We start from the raw sequence: 19,481 nt of genomic DNA on the forward strand, positions 1-19,481 counted from the left end.
AATGTACTTCCTGAATACTCACATAGCAGAATATATTCTAGAACATTTTTGGCTAAATCTAATACCTTAGATGTACGATGATTAATTCCATTGTAGTGCGTAAATGGGCAAAATGTCGTAAGGCAGCAAATTTTCTTCTTTGATCAAGACCTACCCCTCCCCCCTTCCGTAAGTCCCATTGGAGTAAGACAAATTCATACCACTGGTTGCGGGTTACATGAACGAATAAAACCCTTTCACTCGTACGATAATATCGTTAAATATATTTCAAAATATTTTCTGTAAACTTTATCAGCATAAGGTATCAAAATCGAATGCTGTGTATAACAATAGGTCCATTTACCCCTTCTTCAACCTAGCGGATGTGCAACCTACAATAATCCCCCACGCGTCCAATATAAAGGGACGCTCGCACACACATAAGCACACACAGGGAAATATTAAAAGTCACCATGTTGTATCGACTAAATAGAAGCAAATAATAGCTACCAGTTGCAAGTTTAATAATTCAATTAATTAAACAATGAAATAAATAAAGAAGCAATACATTAACGAACTACTTACTAATAAAGAAATAACTATCTAGTAAGCTTGCTTACTTATCGATCTGTGTAACAACAGCTAATTCACCCACACTTTGAAAACTAATTTTGATTCAAGGGTAGTGTGACAGGTAGAGTAGACATAAAGTATGTATCTTTCATTGTCATATTCACCATACTTTTTTTATTTCTGTTATACCATCGATTTTTCTGACCGCAACGTCCCCTCTCCCCCCCCCCCTCTCTCCACCAAACAAATTACGGTACATACTGGCTCAGGTAAGTTTGGATCCCCTCATTGGTGGTCCATAGGCGTGGGTCAATGGCAAAATATAATACAACTTAGATTGAAGTTTGATCGATTGATTGTTTTCTGTATTGCCTCCCTAGATTACGAAGAGTACAATCAATAGTACAGATAATACAGCAAACACAGAAAGTACAGTTAAAGGTGATAAATACGTTTACAAACAATCATGCTTAAATAGATGCATATGTGGTGAACATTCGCAATAAAACCGTGTGTATATTTCGGTCATAGTAAGTTTTAATAATTCTCCACCTACACAATATAACAGTAGGATTACTATTACATGAACACAGCCATCACGGTTGCAAGGCAGCTTTAGAGATAAACAAATTATTCTTATTACAAGATTCGTTATCAACTGCAGTTATTGCTGCTTTCATATAAAATTATTGAAATGGTTATCCACTGTGATTGTATAAATATTACCAACGATGAAACACACAGAATATATGGTTAATAAACTAAATTATATAGTTACTGGCAAAAATTTAACAAGGATTATGTGAATTATCATCATCGATCAGTCCAACGTTTGTTGTATATTATCTCCACATGAAAGAAACATTTAAAATACATTTGAGATGGAAATGCATCAGCTGTTCATTATTTAAAAGAGTATTCACAAAATCAGTACCGGACATTGAATCTAACTGCATGTACACATGCACCCCAAATTTATAAATAATAATCACACCAAAACATTTCACTGTTGGGCAAGAACGCTACATACAGACAGAAAATGAGAAAATGATCAAGCACTGAGGTGCAGACTGCTTCACAACGAGGAAAGTCAGATTCTTCCAGAGAAGAGAAAAGTTTTATCACAATATTGGCAAGGAGTCAACACGACTCTAGAGATCTCATACTTCCCATATTACCGAGGGAATCAAATCAACTTTAAGCCATAACAACTTAAATCGACTAAGAGAAATATCTTCATAAAGTCTAACTTTCAAAGCATTTCATGTATCATTATCCTCGTAATAGGTTGAACACTTAGTCGGGGAACACCAACCCAAGGTTAACTTACAATGAAACACTTCTAGTTATCAGATAATCTAGGGGCAATAGATATTATGCAAAGAAAAGAAAACACACACACACACATGCACACACGGATATAGCACGCAATCTCTTTAGACACTCATATTAGACTGACACAAGTTTACGGCGTCTAGGTGAAATAGATTTTGCGATATTACAGTATCATGTTCACCGAATAGTACTAGTATATTTTCATTATTGGGGCCCGTTTTTGAAGAAAGTGGTCCTCTTGTTTTATTTAATTTTGCAGTATATTTTTAAATGTTCTCATATGTTTCAAGCATTTGCTTAAAAACTTATATGGAAGGATTTTGGATATTGAATCTGCAAGTGTAAATATAATATTTAGCCAAAAAGAGACTGTGCAAAATGTGCAATTAGTCACTTCCTACAAATAATTCTTTTTCGGACAAAAGTACAATATTTGGACAACAAGGTGCAAAACGTTTAGCAAAACTATACCATAAACTTTGAAGTAATATTGCAGTCATAGAACAGATGTTCAATACTTTAGTTCTTACTCATACAGAAAGTGCATTTGTCGTCATCTATTATGTTAATTCTTTTCAAAAGTTTATTAGTGACTATTATTCTATAAATTAATTTAAAATTAAAAGAGGTAAATTTTGTATCATTAGTACAAAGGTTCGCCCGGCTATAAATTTCAGACCATACTTATGTTTTTAAAAAAATACTTTTATCCATGTGTCTTGCTTAACTATGTGTTGCCTCTTTGCCTTTTTAAAAACTCTGTAAATAAACTTCATAGATTTCTTCATTTTTTATCATCCTGATTATCAATCTTGTTTTGAACCAGAAATATTTTTTATTGCATCTTTCCACGATTTTGGAATTTTGGATACTAAGGAGATGTATTAAAAAATATCGTCGTATCCAGTTTTTCGTTTTATCATTTCAAAAGCTATTAAATTTCCATAATCATCAACTAAATCATTAAGAACGTCAATACCGGCTATATTCCAGGATTTGTATTGATAAAACATTCTAGGTGAGAATTTTTTTTTTTAAAAACAAACTAAGGGATAAATACTCACTTGCACATTGCGATTTCTCTTTCCAATTCGATGCTGACAAAATGACATCTCTCCATAATAAGCTTATCAAATTCTTACAATTTCTTCCTCCAAAATTCCAAATATTCTTTATATTTCTGAATATAGTTGTATTGAATAGGTTCAGCCACGCCCCATCATCGTTTTCCAGTAATCTTTTAACCCATCTTATCATAACGTACCTAATGAATTAATAAATGTGCGTCATCTTAAATCCTCGCTCATTCTCCGGGAATACTAGTGTATCACGTTTAATCTCTAGCATACGACCCCATAAGCACTTAAATAAGGTACGATTTAGTTCTACTTTAATTTTTGCTGATGGATTTGGATGAGCTGAAAAAGATGTATGAATATGGACAGAACAAGAGTTTTTACAACAATTACTTTTACAGTTTAAAGATGCCAAAATATTCTGTAAAATGGGTATAAAATTATAGTGAAATACTAAAATCCAGGAAGTTTTGTTTTAAATGTCACCGGAAAATTTTGTTAAATCTGTAACATTTTCTCTGTGGCGCACGAACAGAAAGCTTACTCAGCTAGTTGGCATTAACCACTTTTTTTTTTTTTTTTTAAAAGTTATTATCTTTGGGCCACGTTATGATGTATAGTACTTGTAGACTGAATTGAAACATGAATTGTTATTCACATTCACAGGTCAGGGTGTTAATATTCCTATTGTTGCTTGTGGTCATATTTATTTATTTGAAGGATTTCCTTCAATTTGCTTGGTAAAAACATAAGAAAATCATATAAAATAATAAAACAAACTAAAATCAAAAACAGTAACAAAAGCCCAAAAGAAACATAAATGGACTTCAATCCGCGGTGTTGTGACAAGTTGAGATTTTTTTCATTGGTATTTACCCAACAAAAGTAAATTGCGGCTTTTCGAGCAATCACACATTGTTAAATAGTGGCGCCCAAGTACTTTTGATGACTATTTTGCATGCAAAATGGTTATATATACAACTTCTGCTGAATCATGTTGTAGGATGAGTTCAAACGGATCAGCTTAATGTGTGCCTGCTGAAATTAAATGATAACCGAATCTCTGGTGGATGTTATGTGTGCTGTGTGTACAGTACATAACCTAAAATCTTGTCATAGCCAGTTTAGCAAGAAAACTAGACCATTGTAACTAGTTTACTTAGCAAACTGTAAAGATGTTGAACTTGCTTTACAATCAATCAACATGCTGAAGTTTACATGGCAAAGTTTAAATATAAACAAACAATGCAACTTTTGTTCAGTGCGCTGTATAAATCCACAACACAGTATTTTCTGTAACTACTTTACTCTGAGATCGGTACATATATCAGCGTCTTTAGTTTGCTTTTATACGAACGGTATGCTTCTGATACATAACGCACACAGTTTAATTATTTCTATCGATTTTTTTGTTAAGTGTTATTTCATCTCATCCAGACTAGATTGTAATCTTTTCATGACTTTTTTCGCCTGTTAATTGTTTTTCCCCAGGAGAAAGCGTGAAATTTTATCCGTTACTTTTTTCGTGTGATTTTTTTCCCCTTTTCCCATTTTCCCATGCACGCAGATCATACAAGCAATAGTGTCTAAGAAAACAAGTTGCATTCAATTAAAAGTTTTTGACCGTATCAAGTAAATCAATTATCTCTGTCTGTCTGTCTGTCTCTGTCTCTCTCTGTCTGTCTGTCTGTCTGTCTGTCTCTCTCTCTCTCTCTCTCTCTCTCTCTCTCTCTCTCTATATATATATATATATATATATATATATATAAAGAGAGAGAGAGAGAGGCGTCAAAATACACACATTTTTCATGGTCTACTATTTGCACTTCAGACGACATTTTGAGACATCAGATGACCATATTACTTGTAATCAACTTTGCATTCGCAACTTTGAGGTCTATTCTACAGATATATTCGATATTAAGTATCATTTTCAATATCCATCCCGTTCAAGGACTCTTTTCTTCGAACATCTATTTTCAGACTCGCATTGGAAAGAGACGACACTTTTATGGGTTCCACATCAACTTTAACCTTACATATAACGTTTCTGTGGTTGCACAACACTGATTAATCATTTTCATATTGTTGCATTTTTCTGGTTTCACACCAAGCTCATATCACCAATACCATATGGGCAAGTAAAATATAACTGGTTTTAGGCTATGCTTAAGCACAGGTCTTACACGATTATTATACTATGAACAGTCATTTAATTATTGTTTCCTGTTTTCAAATATTTCTTTTTGCAACAGTATGCAACAGACGGAAAAATGTGGGCGTAAGAAAGCTGCATGGGATATGCACCCCACATGCCTTGCTAGTTACCAGTATAGAGACAGGTGTCTGTTCTATCGTTTTTGGTCAGACCAAGGATGGGACCTGACAGAATCTAGACAAACTTAAAAGGGGAGGAGGAAATGTCCTTCCTTTTCATCCTCTCCAGAGCATATGGAATCATTCTCAGAGTTCCTCGAGACTCAAAAGACAAACACAATTCCTAGATCCCAGCAGAATATGGAATTTCGACTTGGTCCTAAAGGCACATAAGAAGATTAGCTGCTTGGTGTATAAGAGCACTCATCAATGCCAGGAGGAGATGGGATCATTCTCTGCAAATAAAATGTAGGCCGTTGGACCCCTGATGTTCGTTCTAATCTAGTCAGTGTTGGATAGGTTATATGCGGGGTCACTCCCAGAGGAAGAAATAATAGGACGGAGAATTATTCCCCCCCCCCTCCACCCGCGAAGTGAGTGAAGGAGGTATGGCATACCATAGCCCGCGGATGTCAACAAGCAGATTAAGCCTCCCCATAAGCTCGTCGGAGGGTTCTTTCTTTTGTTCAGAGCCACTTCACCGGTTACTGGCTAATGGACAATCATTGACTGGTTACCAGGCACTGGGCACGGGTCTTCAAGTAGCGGTCACTGATCACTAGATGTCCAATTGTACAGAGATAGGGATTGAGTTGAGCCCCGTCCGCAATTAAATCAAATGCTTCTGACCAACCTAGTTGGGATATGGTCTCTGGGTACTCACACCAGTTCAGGGAAGAGAATCATATCGGCATCCGCCCATCCCCAAGATCCATCTTAATCCTATGGGATATGGGGAGGTGGGGGTGTGCATTCATTTTAGGAAAGTAAATTATTTTCCCCATTTATAGCGCTATAGATGGCCAGGCTTTGGTCTCAGTAATACTAGTGTTGTGAGTTGCTGACCCACATCACTTGCTTATGTAGAGTTGAAGAGGAAGCAGGGGTGGCATTCTTTCCCCAATGCTACAGTGCGTCTGAGATGTGCTCTCTTCCTCCTGTCAAGGTTGCTACTTGAGACAGACTCACAACTCTGCGTGACATGAATACTCCTATCTCTAGGTCATCTCCTCATAAGGGGGACATGGTTGGGAACGTCATGCCTCCCAGGGGCAAGAACACGATGAAGATGTCGATACCATTATGGGTGACCCGAGTGAGCTTGTGGAAGAAGAGGCAGATGGTGCTTTTTCCTACTGTTGCATTTTTCCTCTCACCTTCGACGACTCAGACGACGGAGGAGGATGTGATCTGGTCTTTCGATATAGCGGTGAAAGAAGTTTGCTGCCTTCTTTCATTGGATTCGTGTTCAAAGTGTTAGAGGGCAAGAAAATTATCTTCAGTTTGGAGAGACTCTCAGAACTGCCTTAACCCGAGACTTCCTGCTACTCACCCATTCCACTATCGTGAAGAAGCTCTGTCAAAGGTCTTGTAAGGGCCAGGGGTTTGCTAGGCTGTGTACGAGGTGGTATAGTTCTTCCTCTATGCTGGGACTTCAGGTCTCTGCTGCTAGCTATTGAGTGCACTCTGTATCTGGCTGCTTAAGCTTTACTCCTGGGACGCAGGGGCACTGCAAGTGGAAATTTTGACAAGAATTTGGGCTTCCTTTCCAGTTATGATGTTGGTAGCACTGAATCTCAAGGTCAGGATGCTCATCACCATAGCCTTACATGCCGATCTTTATTTGCAGCAGCCTCTTTATGTCTTGTGAAAGAGGAATCTCACTCTCTAGCTTCTCGACAATGCTTGCACTGTCTGTGGAGCTGTTCCATCCCTATAGGGAAGTTACCCAGGACACTTCAAAAGTCTGACTGAATCAGAGTAAGAACCTACTTAGAGATGCTTTAATGAATAACGAGACCATCTTCGGACGTCTCATTCACTCTTTGGCATCCAATAGTACCGGTCCTTTGCATCTGATCCTGACCCTTTGAACTGTCCAGGAAGTGTTCCTAGCCTGACTGCCCCTCTGGATCTTTAGCAAAGTTCTTTAAAGGGATGCAGCCCAAGTTTAGGAAACAGCTTCCATTTAAGCATCCTTCTTGCCTGTCTGAAGGTAGACATGGTTGCCATTGAGGCCCATGGAGGACGTTTGCAAGCTCCATCACTATTTCATACGGTCCTTGTTATTCCCTCTCTTGTCAAGCACCTCTCCTCCAAACATTCCCGTGGGTGCTTAACTAGCCATCATTAAAGAGGCCTGGTTGAGCTTAATGGGCGATTGGTGCGTCCTCTCTATAATTAAGGATGGATAATATCTTCAGTTCCAGGAGTACCTCCTCTGGCAAAGAACGCCATTTGTTTCCATCAGTAAAATCTGGTGTGATTAAGGGAAGAGGTGATGCCAATTAGCAGAATGGCAAAATAGAGAGTATGCTATATGACCAGTATCGTACCTTCTATTTTTAGATTTTCTTGGTGTCCAAAAAGAACGGAAAGTGTATGACGATTATCGATCATGGGGCCTTAAACAAGTTTCTTTACGATCAAGATAACAGTTCCAGACAAGAATCCAAAGAACTACTGGTTCTGTGATAGAGACCTATTAGAGTCCCTCAGACAAGATCTTTCCTGCTGCTGATTCATGATGATCCGACTGGAACTCATTACAAACTGAGAGAAGTTCCATCTCCAGATTTTTGTATAAATAAGGGATCAGGGTGTGTCCCACTAGACATAATGATTTTGCTTTTGGAGGCGCTACAAGCCAAGACTTTGTTACTGACCTTGAACTCCATGACAAATTTGTCTACCCAGGGAAGACTGCATTTGAGCCCCTTCTAGTTTCTCGTTCTGGCAAACTGAAAACTACATAAATCCCCTGACAGCGTGGATTTCTATAGGATTAGACTTTCACTACCACTTGAGTTGGTAAATAAATCGTAAATGTCCTTGAAACCAACTTTTATCTGATAACGGATTCATCAGTTTAGGTTTGGCGTGCTCACTCTGAGCCAGAAGGTCAACATCTTCAAGGTTAGTTGTCCATGGAGAAAAACTTCCCTCCTTCTGGTAATAAGAACCGTCTTATTAAACCTACAGCGCATGTCAACCACGTAAGGAGTCATTGTGTGCTGGTCTCCACAGACAATTCATTGTAGTAGCATACATTAGATGACAAAGGGGCATACATGCTCCTTCTATGTGTATGGAGGTTTTGAACCTCCTTCACTGGACAACCTCAGAGGAGATTACCCTTCAGGTTGCCCATATTGTTGGCAAGAAGAATTTTCTGGCAGACAGTCTGCGAAGGGGAGTCACTCTAAATCTCAAAGAATGGTCTCAAAATCAATCGGTGGCATAGTCCATTTCGGACTGTAATGAGAAAGTTTTGGTAGACTTGTTAATTTATGTCCCCCATGACCCAGATCATAGGGCCTAGACAATGAATTGATCGTACGTGTGCAGGAGAAGAGTTAAGTTGATGACCAGGTGATGCTGTGGTGAATTAAAGAGATATCTCGGGACAGGAACGATCTCTTTTAGTGATGGATTTTGGTGGTCGCATACTACTTTTTCCTTTTTCTACCTTTCATCTTTGTGCAACAGAGCGAAGGCAGATTTCCTTTGGGGTCAATAGTTGCAGCACAAAAAGTAGCCCAAGCTGATACCAGCATACAGTGGTAGGTATTCCTTCCATAAGGGTTAGTATATCCTGTGGTACCAGTTTTTGAGGCCATCAGCCTCCCACTGCACATGCTAAGTCAGCAGCATGCTGGTAACAGGAAACATATTACTGACATTAAATGTAGTTTATTCGGTAGGTGGGGAATAAAACTAATTTTAATGATGCAATACTTACCTGTCACTATTGTCAAATTCAGTCCTCCCACCCACCACGGATATGCCACTGAGTTTACCTTCTTTCCAGTTCTGAACTGTGTGTTTTGTTGTCCCAAGGGATTTCAGTGTACTCGACTCAAAGAGACTAGTCAAACAATCAAGCCAAATAAAAAATCATGGTTCTGATTACAATGAAAACAAATCGGTCGGTAGATTGGTACAAATTCTTTTTTGGTTGTTGTTAGTTTGGCCTGGATGTATTAAATTGAAGCGTAAAATAGAAAATAAGTTTGTCATTTGCATCCTAAATTAAACTTTGATCTTAGTTACGTCCCTTTGTTAATTTGCTTTTTCCTGAATTTGCTTTTTTATTTTCCCCCATCTTTTTTTTCAACACAAAACAATGTAGGGTCGGCAGGAAAAAATAGGGTTCGTCGGTAACAAGAACCAAACATACTTTTTTTGTACTTGGTCTTAAGAAAAGGTTATCTACTCGAACAAGCCAATATAAAATGACTGGAAATTCAAATTTTAATAAAAGATAAACAAATTAAGTTTTCTTGTTAAGCATTCAATACAATTTCAAACAGGACATGCTTTGCATTGTCAATAGCATCACCCCACATGCAAGTGTACACACTCACATAATCACAACCGCACTTGTATTTAATTTAAAAATAAATACATTACCCTTCCAATTAAATGCTTGGAATGTTGCTCTGTTTGCACTCTAGAATGACTAATGTTGATATGTTGTTTGTAGAACAAATTGCTCCCCATTGCCGATGAATTTCATAAAGTCAACAACCCCATCAACCAGGAATTCTAAATGTTAGTTTTGCTTGACTTTGCTCAATTCATTCTTCTCTGAATCACAGCTGAGCTTCATTTTGACATTTTACATTAATAAATGAATTACACTTACATGCTATTACAACTACTATACAATAATATATGAAGTAAAATCCAACTTTACAGAAACGTTTTTGCTGATTATGAACCAGCCAATAGTCTTTAATAAAGAAAGCTTAAACATTATCATTCAAAGCAACAAAGAGTAACAACTTTCATTTCTTTGACACGCATCTCTTTGATTTGGCCGATCTTATTACAGCAGAGAATTTAACATAACTGAGATTGAACTGACACGAACACAAGGTCATATTCTGCTAACATTTTAATATATAAATCAGGTTACACCGTTCACAACTCTGAAAATGAAAAGCATTATTCAGAACATATTTTTCTCTAATGATAAATCTCTTGAACATGAAATACAAGGGTTTGTAAAGGGTTACTTAAAATAAGTAGACTACGAATTCCCCCGAAATATGAACCTTCATTATTATTAGTAGATCTTGATTTTAGTCTGAGAGATTGTTGATTAACCTAACCTCATATGATATGGGGTTTTCCACTGATGCAAATTAGTCTATGGGTTCTCTCACAAAGTAGTCTAAACATATCACCCTCGCTATAGCTAGGCTGGTATAAAATATGTGCATGGGTGATTGTTTATCTCTGACGAACTGGCCTTTTAATCAGTTCTAGGACAGTCAAGCTGTATAAATTGCACTGAAATAATAGTCTTCCATGGGCATTAAACTGAAATAATAAATGCCAGTCTGCTATCTCATTCACAGCTTGGCTTTACCAACATTCAGGACCTAGAGGACGGACAGGAGATTTTGCTGAAGGTCTACCAGTTTTCCTTTGCACCAGAGCAGGACCCAAGTGAGTTTATGCAAAATCATGTCAAGGACACACACACACACACACACAGCATTAATATTTAAATTGAGAAAAGTATCAATGGTAGGCTTGAAAGATCATGTCATAGGAGCATTCCTACCAAATATGATTGATACTAGCATGGCCATTCTGACAATAAATTGAAAATAGGTTTTCCATAAGGTTTCTATGGAAACCAGCACATTGCTAGAGACCCATATGAGATACAATTTTGATATAGTATGTCGGAAATAATCCAACCAATTTTAAATACAAATAGGCTCAACCGTTCTAGAGACGTTTCTAAATAGGTTTACCACCTGGTTGTGAAGGAAGCCACACCTATGCTAGTGAAAACATTCAAATCACAGATTAAATTAAAGATGTTTAGTTCTGTTCAAAGTCCGATATTTCTCCTATCTGAACACATTACGTCTGTTAGAGAATTTTTAGATGCTCAGAATCAAGTTTGAGTGTAGTTTGCCTGTATGTACCTTTATATTTAAAATACATTGTATGCCTTGTATTTTATATCCTTATCTTCAGGAACAATATTAGCTTGAAAATAATTTTTCCTATGTTCTCTTTGCATCTGAACCATTGAAATCATCTCTTTTCAGGTATAATTGGTCACAATTTAGACTTATCAAAATGGTAAGTTTATCGGCTCAGAGCATTTAATTTTTTCACCTTTCCTTTTTTCATGGATGAAACATTAAACTTGTACACATACAGACACACACACACACACACACACACACACACACAAGCTTGTCATTAGAATTATTTGCCAAGTGGGCATACTGTTTGTACATGTCTGACCATCCATAAGAATAAAGAATAAATAAGTATGCGTTATACGAATCATTCTGGTAAAATGCTTGCCTCAGTCTATTACAAAAGCTCGTTCTAACTTGAGGCTCTCTGTGGACCAATGGTCCAAGGTGGCCGTCTTTAGAGATTGCTGACCAGGGCTGTATTATCCAATAGGCGTACTAGGCACTCTGCGTTGGGTCTACAAACACCATATTACTGAAAAGTGGATGTCTATGGCCTTCGAACACCATGTTACTGAAAAGTGTATACCTGTATTTCTTGGGCCTTCAAGGACCATAATCCAGCCTTGTTACTGGCATCCCTGTCATAGGGTTGTCTTGGCTCTACCAATGTATGTGAGAAAGCTTGCCGGTAGCTTTTCATGGGTTGGTGCTTTCATTCTGAGATTTTCAGGGTTCTTCGTTCACCAAATATACCTGCTATCATGTATATCATATGCTGAAAAATGTCATTAAAACCACAAAACAAATCAAACATTGCATGTAAAAAGGTAATCACGATCATTAAGCTGATTGTTGTCAAGTATTCTATTACCCTGGTCGAGGCCTTTGTCAGATGTTTTTTACTCTCTTTGTTCAGTTTATATAAACATGAATACTGTTGCTAAGTAGTGACTTGAATTGCTGCTAGCATTTGACAAACTAGGCAACAACAAAAGAATCCAATAATATTAAGTTGGTGATTCTTTAGTTGCAAAACAACATAGTTGGTGATTAGAAAATGAGAAGAGTGTACTTTTATATGCTGATTTTTGTAATAAAATTTTGAGGAAGTACAAAACAGTGTAGGGAACATAACAATTTAATAAAAAGACTTGCAGAAACTATTAAGAGACAACATACATTCATATAAACTTTGATTAAGTTAGAAAAACAAATCTCAGTTGAAAGGGGGCAATTTACAAGAAAATGCTAAATTATTATGGGCAGTGACTAAAGTGGGAAAGAAGCCAGATATGGCTTGTTAATACAGTGCAGCCTTTTTTTTCTGGTATACAATGACTGTGTAATCAAACGTATCAGAATTTTTCAGGGCAAAATATTGCATACTACAGGAAAACTGTTAGCACCAATATTAATTATATATTGATTTTGTACTGCACTAGTTACTATATAGCTCATTTTAAAATTGCAACCGTATTATTTCTTTGAAAATTCAATTTGGCTCACAGGTGAGGGGATGCAGTGTATGTACTCATAACTATAAAAGTGAGTGGGAATGATACGAAGTCCTTGAATTTGGTCTCAAGATCACTGTGAATTTTTACCGTGTGCCCTTCTTGCTTTCATTTGAGGGATTATATTTCCAGCAATTGTTTGTGGAAGAATATTTTTATTTGAAGAAGATTAACGTGTTTCCACACATGATTGATTTGCATATATTGAGCAGTCCTGTATTTTTGTGTGTGTGTAGGAATAGATCTGTATGTTTGGTCTCCTAAATCAGCCAGTGATTTTTTTGTAGTCAGGAAGGAAAATTCAGACAAAATCAACTATCAATTATTATTTTATTTGAAAGTCACTATTTCTTTTGGAAACCTTATTGGCAAAGAAAAACGTTATAAAAGCCATAGTTCTACGGCTTAGATGAAATGCTAGATTACAACAGATACTGTTGCACTTTATTTGTATGATCTGGTTTCAGGTTTTCCTTTGTGATGACTCATCGAGGAGAAATACTGCGAGTCTACCACCCATCTAATGAAGATAATGAGGTCCTGGCTGTAAAGAAAGGGTTTGCTGGTCTACTATCCTCAAAGATCTACACAGAAGAAGAGGTATGATGTAAAAGTTTGCTTTCAATTTTGTTCTTTTATAGAAGAGGGAAAAAAAGAATACTTGGTACGAGACAATAGGGATATATATATATATATATATATATATATATATATATATATATATATATATATATATATATATATATAATTAAAAAAAATTAAAAAGTGTATATTTAGTCCCAGAATATTGTATTCAGCAATTTTAATTGGCACCATAGTCATTATTGTGCTGACATGCTGTAAATACTAATACATACATATATACCGGTACATCATATTCAAAAAAGGAAAGGATGCCACCTTAAAAAGTCAAATACGTTTATAAACTCCTCAGAGAAGGCAAAATGATGATTTCATTATTTATCACTATTTAATTGCATAGTGAAACTCCACTATAGTAAAACTCCACAAAACGCAAAGGTATTTTTTATGCAAGCGATTATCATGCTGTGTAACTTTTTGTGAAATAGTGCAACAAGTCAGTTAAGTGAAGAAAATGATCCATTTGTATCCCCCCTCCCGGTTATACAGATTTTTTTTTTTTTTTTGGTGGGGTATAGGTGGATGCAATGCTTACTGCGTCACTGACACAGTTACTCGGTTACCATCTGAAATCAATGCATGTTAAATATATTAAAAAAAAATTATAGTAAAAACACAGTGGCTACATATTTAATTTTGTTGCTATTGTTGGTATTTATGTTATTTTTCAGCACATTATAGACTATACCTACGGCCAGTATAACAAATGGAGGAAGAACCTGGGAAAACCCCTGGAAAGATCCCCCGACCCACATAAAACTACTGGCAATCCCTCATATAAAAATTAGCCCGAGACAGAGGTGAAATGGTAGTGGTCAGTAAAAGCAAGCGCGTTTGACCACTCAACCACCCGTGGCCCCGATATTTAATTTTGAGCAGTCAAGCACGTGTTAGAACGTGTAAAGCATGATTAGTTAAGTGTGTGAGATGTTCCTGAAAATTTGACATCTCGTTCCGTTCTTAGTCGACATCGGATTACGCTACACAGCGCTGTTTTTAAGGCAGTACGACCTTGACCAACAAAACGTAAATATCAGGGTCGATGTGTTAAATTGTAGAATCTCTGGATTTGACCCTTCCTACCCTATTTTTGATATTTGGACATATATGTTAGGGTGCTATCCATGATGCTGTATTTACTGATTGAACATTTCTATGACACGACATGTCTACTTACTCTTAAGTGTACGCTATACTTTATAATTAAAACTATTTATAGTCAAATATTTGTATTTCAATCCAAGATTAATTATATAGAGTTTCATGTTCGGGGTTTACATGCTGACGTCACTTAGCATAGTTAGTGCTCTATTTTCATTGGTCAATAAGTATTTATTGCCCGATGATCGCTGGTGCTAAATTCGGATTAGTTAATAATAACGGTATAAAAAGGAGGTCAGCGTTCACGACCTTTAGGCTATACAAGTTGTACATAGCTGAATAGCCGAGTACGTCTATTATGTAAAGTCAGTCAGCCAGACGACCTTTATCACTCTCCAATCTTTGTCGAGGCGCGAAGTACGAATTGTTCCCTGTGGATACGCTATGACTCAACCAACTTTAAAGTAAGATATGACTGCGGTAAAAATGCTACTGTAACGTTTTGTACTTTCCTTGCGCAAAATAACACTATTTGGATAGCAGTATTTTTATTTACGAGTTTTGTAAAATACTTGTTTTTGACATCTGGGAATTTCAGTAGAAATTGAATAATCTACATCTTCATCTAAAGTAAATAAGTAAACCCCAACTCTATTTATATTCATTGCGCCTATAATTTATAATGGTAAAGGGATTAAAATTAAATTGATACTTTATTCCTGTTATAGAAGTAACAGTATTTGTGTGAAATTAATATAAATAAATATTGTATTCTGCTTGGGAGCAATAATTGCACAAAGATGGGTAAATCACAGAAGCTGTGAATGAGTCATGATTGGGTTGCGCCCGAACCAGAAGACGTGAACTAGGGAACCGCTTCACAAGACAATATATTCACGTGAGATTTTCTTAAGCGTTTACGTACGACATTCGTGCGTTATTACGGGTGTTTTATTAATGAGAATTACTGTACTTAAAATTTTACGTAACTTTAAGGCAAGCCCCATGCAGGCACAAGTGCAAATTTGTGGAGAGCGAGTCAGAGAGAGAGGGTTATTTTGAGATGCGCCCTGACATTCCAATATAAACTGCACAGTGGGTCTTTGTTTAACAAAACTGTTTAGAACATATTGATAAACGTTCTCCGAGAAAAAAACCTACATGTAAACATTAATATAAATATAATAATTGCTATTTTGTTGATTACCCTGAAAAATATAGACAGGTGAGACATTAAATAATCAGTTTTAATGAAATGCCTTCAAAATCATTGCCAAAAATTATCCTGTTATATAAAGTATGTCAAGGTCAGAAAGTGCTAATCACATATATTCCAGAGATAAATTAATATATGGAAAAATCTTAACCAGTAGACAGTTCTTTTTCATAGCTGTTAGCATTTTGTTTTTCGTGTTTGCAATGGACAATGTAAACATTTCCACTTCTTATGGTAACAGCAGCTGTCTTTTAATGTTGTAATTGTTTTGGGTCCAACACCATTTTTCAGTGCATAGCAGGATATACATGGCAGTCAGAATAACTGGTGGTGAAAGAACCTGGGAAAACCCCTGTAAGAACCACCAATCCACAGGAAGCTGATGGCAAGCTTTATCAAATACCCACATTTTCTGAATCTGAGACTCAAACCCATGTTGACAGAGATGAGATGTCAGTGGTTGGCAAAGGCCAGTACTTTAGACCACTTGGCCACTGGGGGTCAAGATGTCTTTTAATAAATACAAATAAACCCAAATGAAACAGTTGCTACTGTAGATGATGATGATCATTGTCATCAACATCTTCATTATTACCATAATCTGTGAGATTAATAATAATAATATTATTATTATTATTGTTTTTTTTTTTGATAGCTGAATTACACTTTCTTCAGGCTTCTATTCTGAGTTTGTAGCTGTCTGCATAAGAAATTTGCAGTTCTCTTATATAATTGTCATATGCTTGCCTTATTTACTGAACAGATTTGAATCTTTTAGTATAAGTCTATATAATGTCTGTGTCTATAATTAAAATGTATAATTTTTAAACCAAGATATTCAGACATCTTGAAACAGTAGCTCTTGACTCTTTCTTTGTTTTACAGAGCCTTGCTTTGGCATTTAATCTTAATATGCATTTTTTCTTCAAGTGCACTTGTTATAAAAGTAATACTAACAAAAAACACAAAAAGAAGGGAAAAAATGCATCATGTATCACATATCAAAATGACACACCTGGCATTCTTTATGAGCATTGGCATGTTGTTTAATAACATGACAGTAAAAATATCAGATTAATACAAATATGACTATTGACAATTTCTTTCCATCCAGATTAATAAAGGTGCTAATTTACTAGTGGCCAAGTTACTGAACAAAGATGTTTTCACAATAAAGTGAATTTTATGTTTAACTGGCTCATACTTATACAGGTATTTTGACACTTTAGGTGGATGGTAAAGCCTACTGTTTTATCATTATTTTTAATGATAACAAGCATTTGTACAAATATGCTGTTTGAAAATTTAACGAGTTGAAATAAATTTTTGTGACAGTAGTCATACCAGCTTAAATTGTCGACATGTATACCAGATGTCATTGACATGTACATTGACATCAATATGTATATAAAATTTTCGAAGAAAGGAAACCCGGTGAATTTGGATATAATGTTTTTTGCTTTAAAGCTACAAAAAATACAGTCCCCTGTGAAACAGTATAGACAGTCTTTACAGTATTACAAGGAATATTCAGATTATAGGGAAAAAATGTGAAAACCAACAATTATCTTAGATAGGTTTAGTAGACACCATTTCATTTGAGTATTGCTTATGGGATGAATACCAATGACATGGGAATGTAAAAGCAAAGAATTATGTCACTAGAGATCTAGGAAGAAGCCATTGACCTCCATGGGTTTAGGAACAGAAGTTTATGAAACTTAACTTGAGGTCACTAAGATCTATGTAGAACCTTGGAGCTAATACAATATTGCCTTTGCTGCATCATATCATAACTGTGAACTTTTCAAATGCATGTTTTTCAATTTGACAATGGCAGTAGATGATATTTCATTACACTTTACTGAAAATTGGTCTTGAAAAAAATTATTGACTATTGTACTGAGATGATTTTGTATTTTTGTATATGTACGTGTACTGTTATACCCCGATTCATGAAACTTGCAGTGGTGATGCATCTTGATGCACTCTCATCACTTAAATGGATAAATTTTCTATCTTTCTTGCTTCACTGACTTTGGTATAATTTTAAAACAAAATAATTTCTCAAGTTCTGCTTATGTTAGAATCATGAAACTAGATGATTGTGTGCATCTTTAATAATACCAAACCCTTACCACAAAAGAATGTCACTGTGACTTATACTTTACAATTTACTGGCCTAGGTTATGTAACTTTGCATTTAGCTTATACCAAATAGGTATTTTGCATCCTTCATATATATTTGCTGAGAGAATGTATCTTGATGAATACTGTGCTCATAAAAGTCAGTTGTGAACACAATGGTATGAAGATAAATGCAGCCAAATTAAAAGCCATGATCATTATAGTAGTCAAGCAACAGTAAAAGTTAAGATAAATGATTTCAGAGTAATGATAAAAGGAATGGATATACAGCAGTCTGAAAATCAAAAACTACTTGGCATCATGATAGACAATATCTTGTGCTGGAAAATACAAGTTGATAAGGTCATTGAAACAGTTAACTGACTTTATCTACTGAACAGAATAAAATCTTTTCTCCCTCAAGAACAGAGAAAGATATTCTGCAATGCATATGTCATGCCACACTTGGAATATTGCTGTTCTGTTTGGGGTAATAGTGTTAGAGAAATTAGGAAAGATTACTGAAATTTAAAAAAAGAGCTAGAGTTATTCTTGATGCTGATTTAGATATACCATCACAGATCTTTTTAAAACCCTAAAGTGGCTTCGATTTCAGCAGAGAACTCAGTATCAAAAGAGTTTACCTGTTTATAAATCTGTACCTGGTTTGTCTCCTGATTATCTGAAATGCAATTTTAAATTTGTTGAAAATGTACATGAGTATCAACTGAGATGCATCTCAAACAAATTATATTTACCTAAACCAATTTTAGAGTTTTATAAGAAGAATTTTGCTTTTTTCTGGAACCAAACTATGGAACTCCATACCACCTTAAACAAAGTCAGCTGATGTGTGCCAAGCTTTCAAAAACGTTTTATTCAACATCTACAGAAACAACCATTTGTTTTATTTGTTAATTTAGTTCTACTACCTTTTACAACATTGTTATCATGTACTCACCTGTTTTATGCATGTTTGCTACTTCTGTTTTGTATGAATCCATTATTTACTCATCCTTGATGCCTTGTACATATTTTATTGAAGTAGTAGATCAATTATCTAGTTTTTAAATGCATTTGTTGGCCAATTTTGTATTATATATGTTTATATTTATACAAATGACATTGGAGAAGGCCTCATGGAAGAATGGTCATTGTTAAATGCTATATTAATACTCAGCTGGGGACCAAACCCACAATCTCCATCATCTGAGGTGGATGCTGTAACTGCTATGCCACCAGAGTGGTTGGTTATATTTTGTAATTGTAACTGAGGCTCATCATAACCTGTATTTGAGCCTTTATTAGAATTGGTCCAGTTTTTGCATTTACCTCATGACAACACACATTTTTGGCATGTTATATGACAGTTGGATGCATCCCAGGTACTAGTAAACCCTTGAAACAAAAGGTGATTGTGACCTACATTGTATGGTTAAGAATTTGTGTTTTTGGGCACAGTGATTCATCCATGCTTGACCTGGATACACCCTAGCCTATTCAGAAAGCCCACCCATTCAGACTAAAAATACAGTTAATAGCAGGAATAAATGTGTTAATTTTCTAGGATAAACTTCGATCTTAATTG

General features: G+C 35.8%; 1 protein-coding gene across 1 annotated transcript in view; it reads left to right on the top strand.

The window, feature by feature from the left end:
* LOC149805303 (uncharacterized) overlaps positions 1-19,481 on the top strand; it is a 45,679-nt gene that overhangs the window by 1,066 nt on the left and 25,132 nt on the right. The window contains exons 2-4 of the mRNA XM_089949220.1: positions 10,706-10,796; positions 11,414-11,447; positions 13,275-13,407. Of these exons, the coding sequence (XP_089805346.1) occupies positions 10,706-10,796; positions 11,414-11,447; positions 13,275-13,407 (258 nt within the window). The remainder of the gene's footprint in view (positions 1-10,705; positions 10,797-11,413; positions 11,448-13,274; positions 13,408-19,481) is intronic.

This window comes from Sinohyriopsis cumingii, chromosome 2 (assembly GCF_028554795.1).
Source record: "Sinohyriopsis cumingii isolate HCF-2022 chromosome 2, ASM2855479v2, whole genome shotgun sequence".
Lineage (NCBI taxonomy): Eukaryota > Metazoa > Mollusca > Bivalvia > Unionida > Unionidae > Sinohyriopsis > Sinohyriopsis cumingii.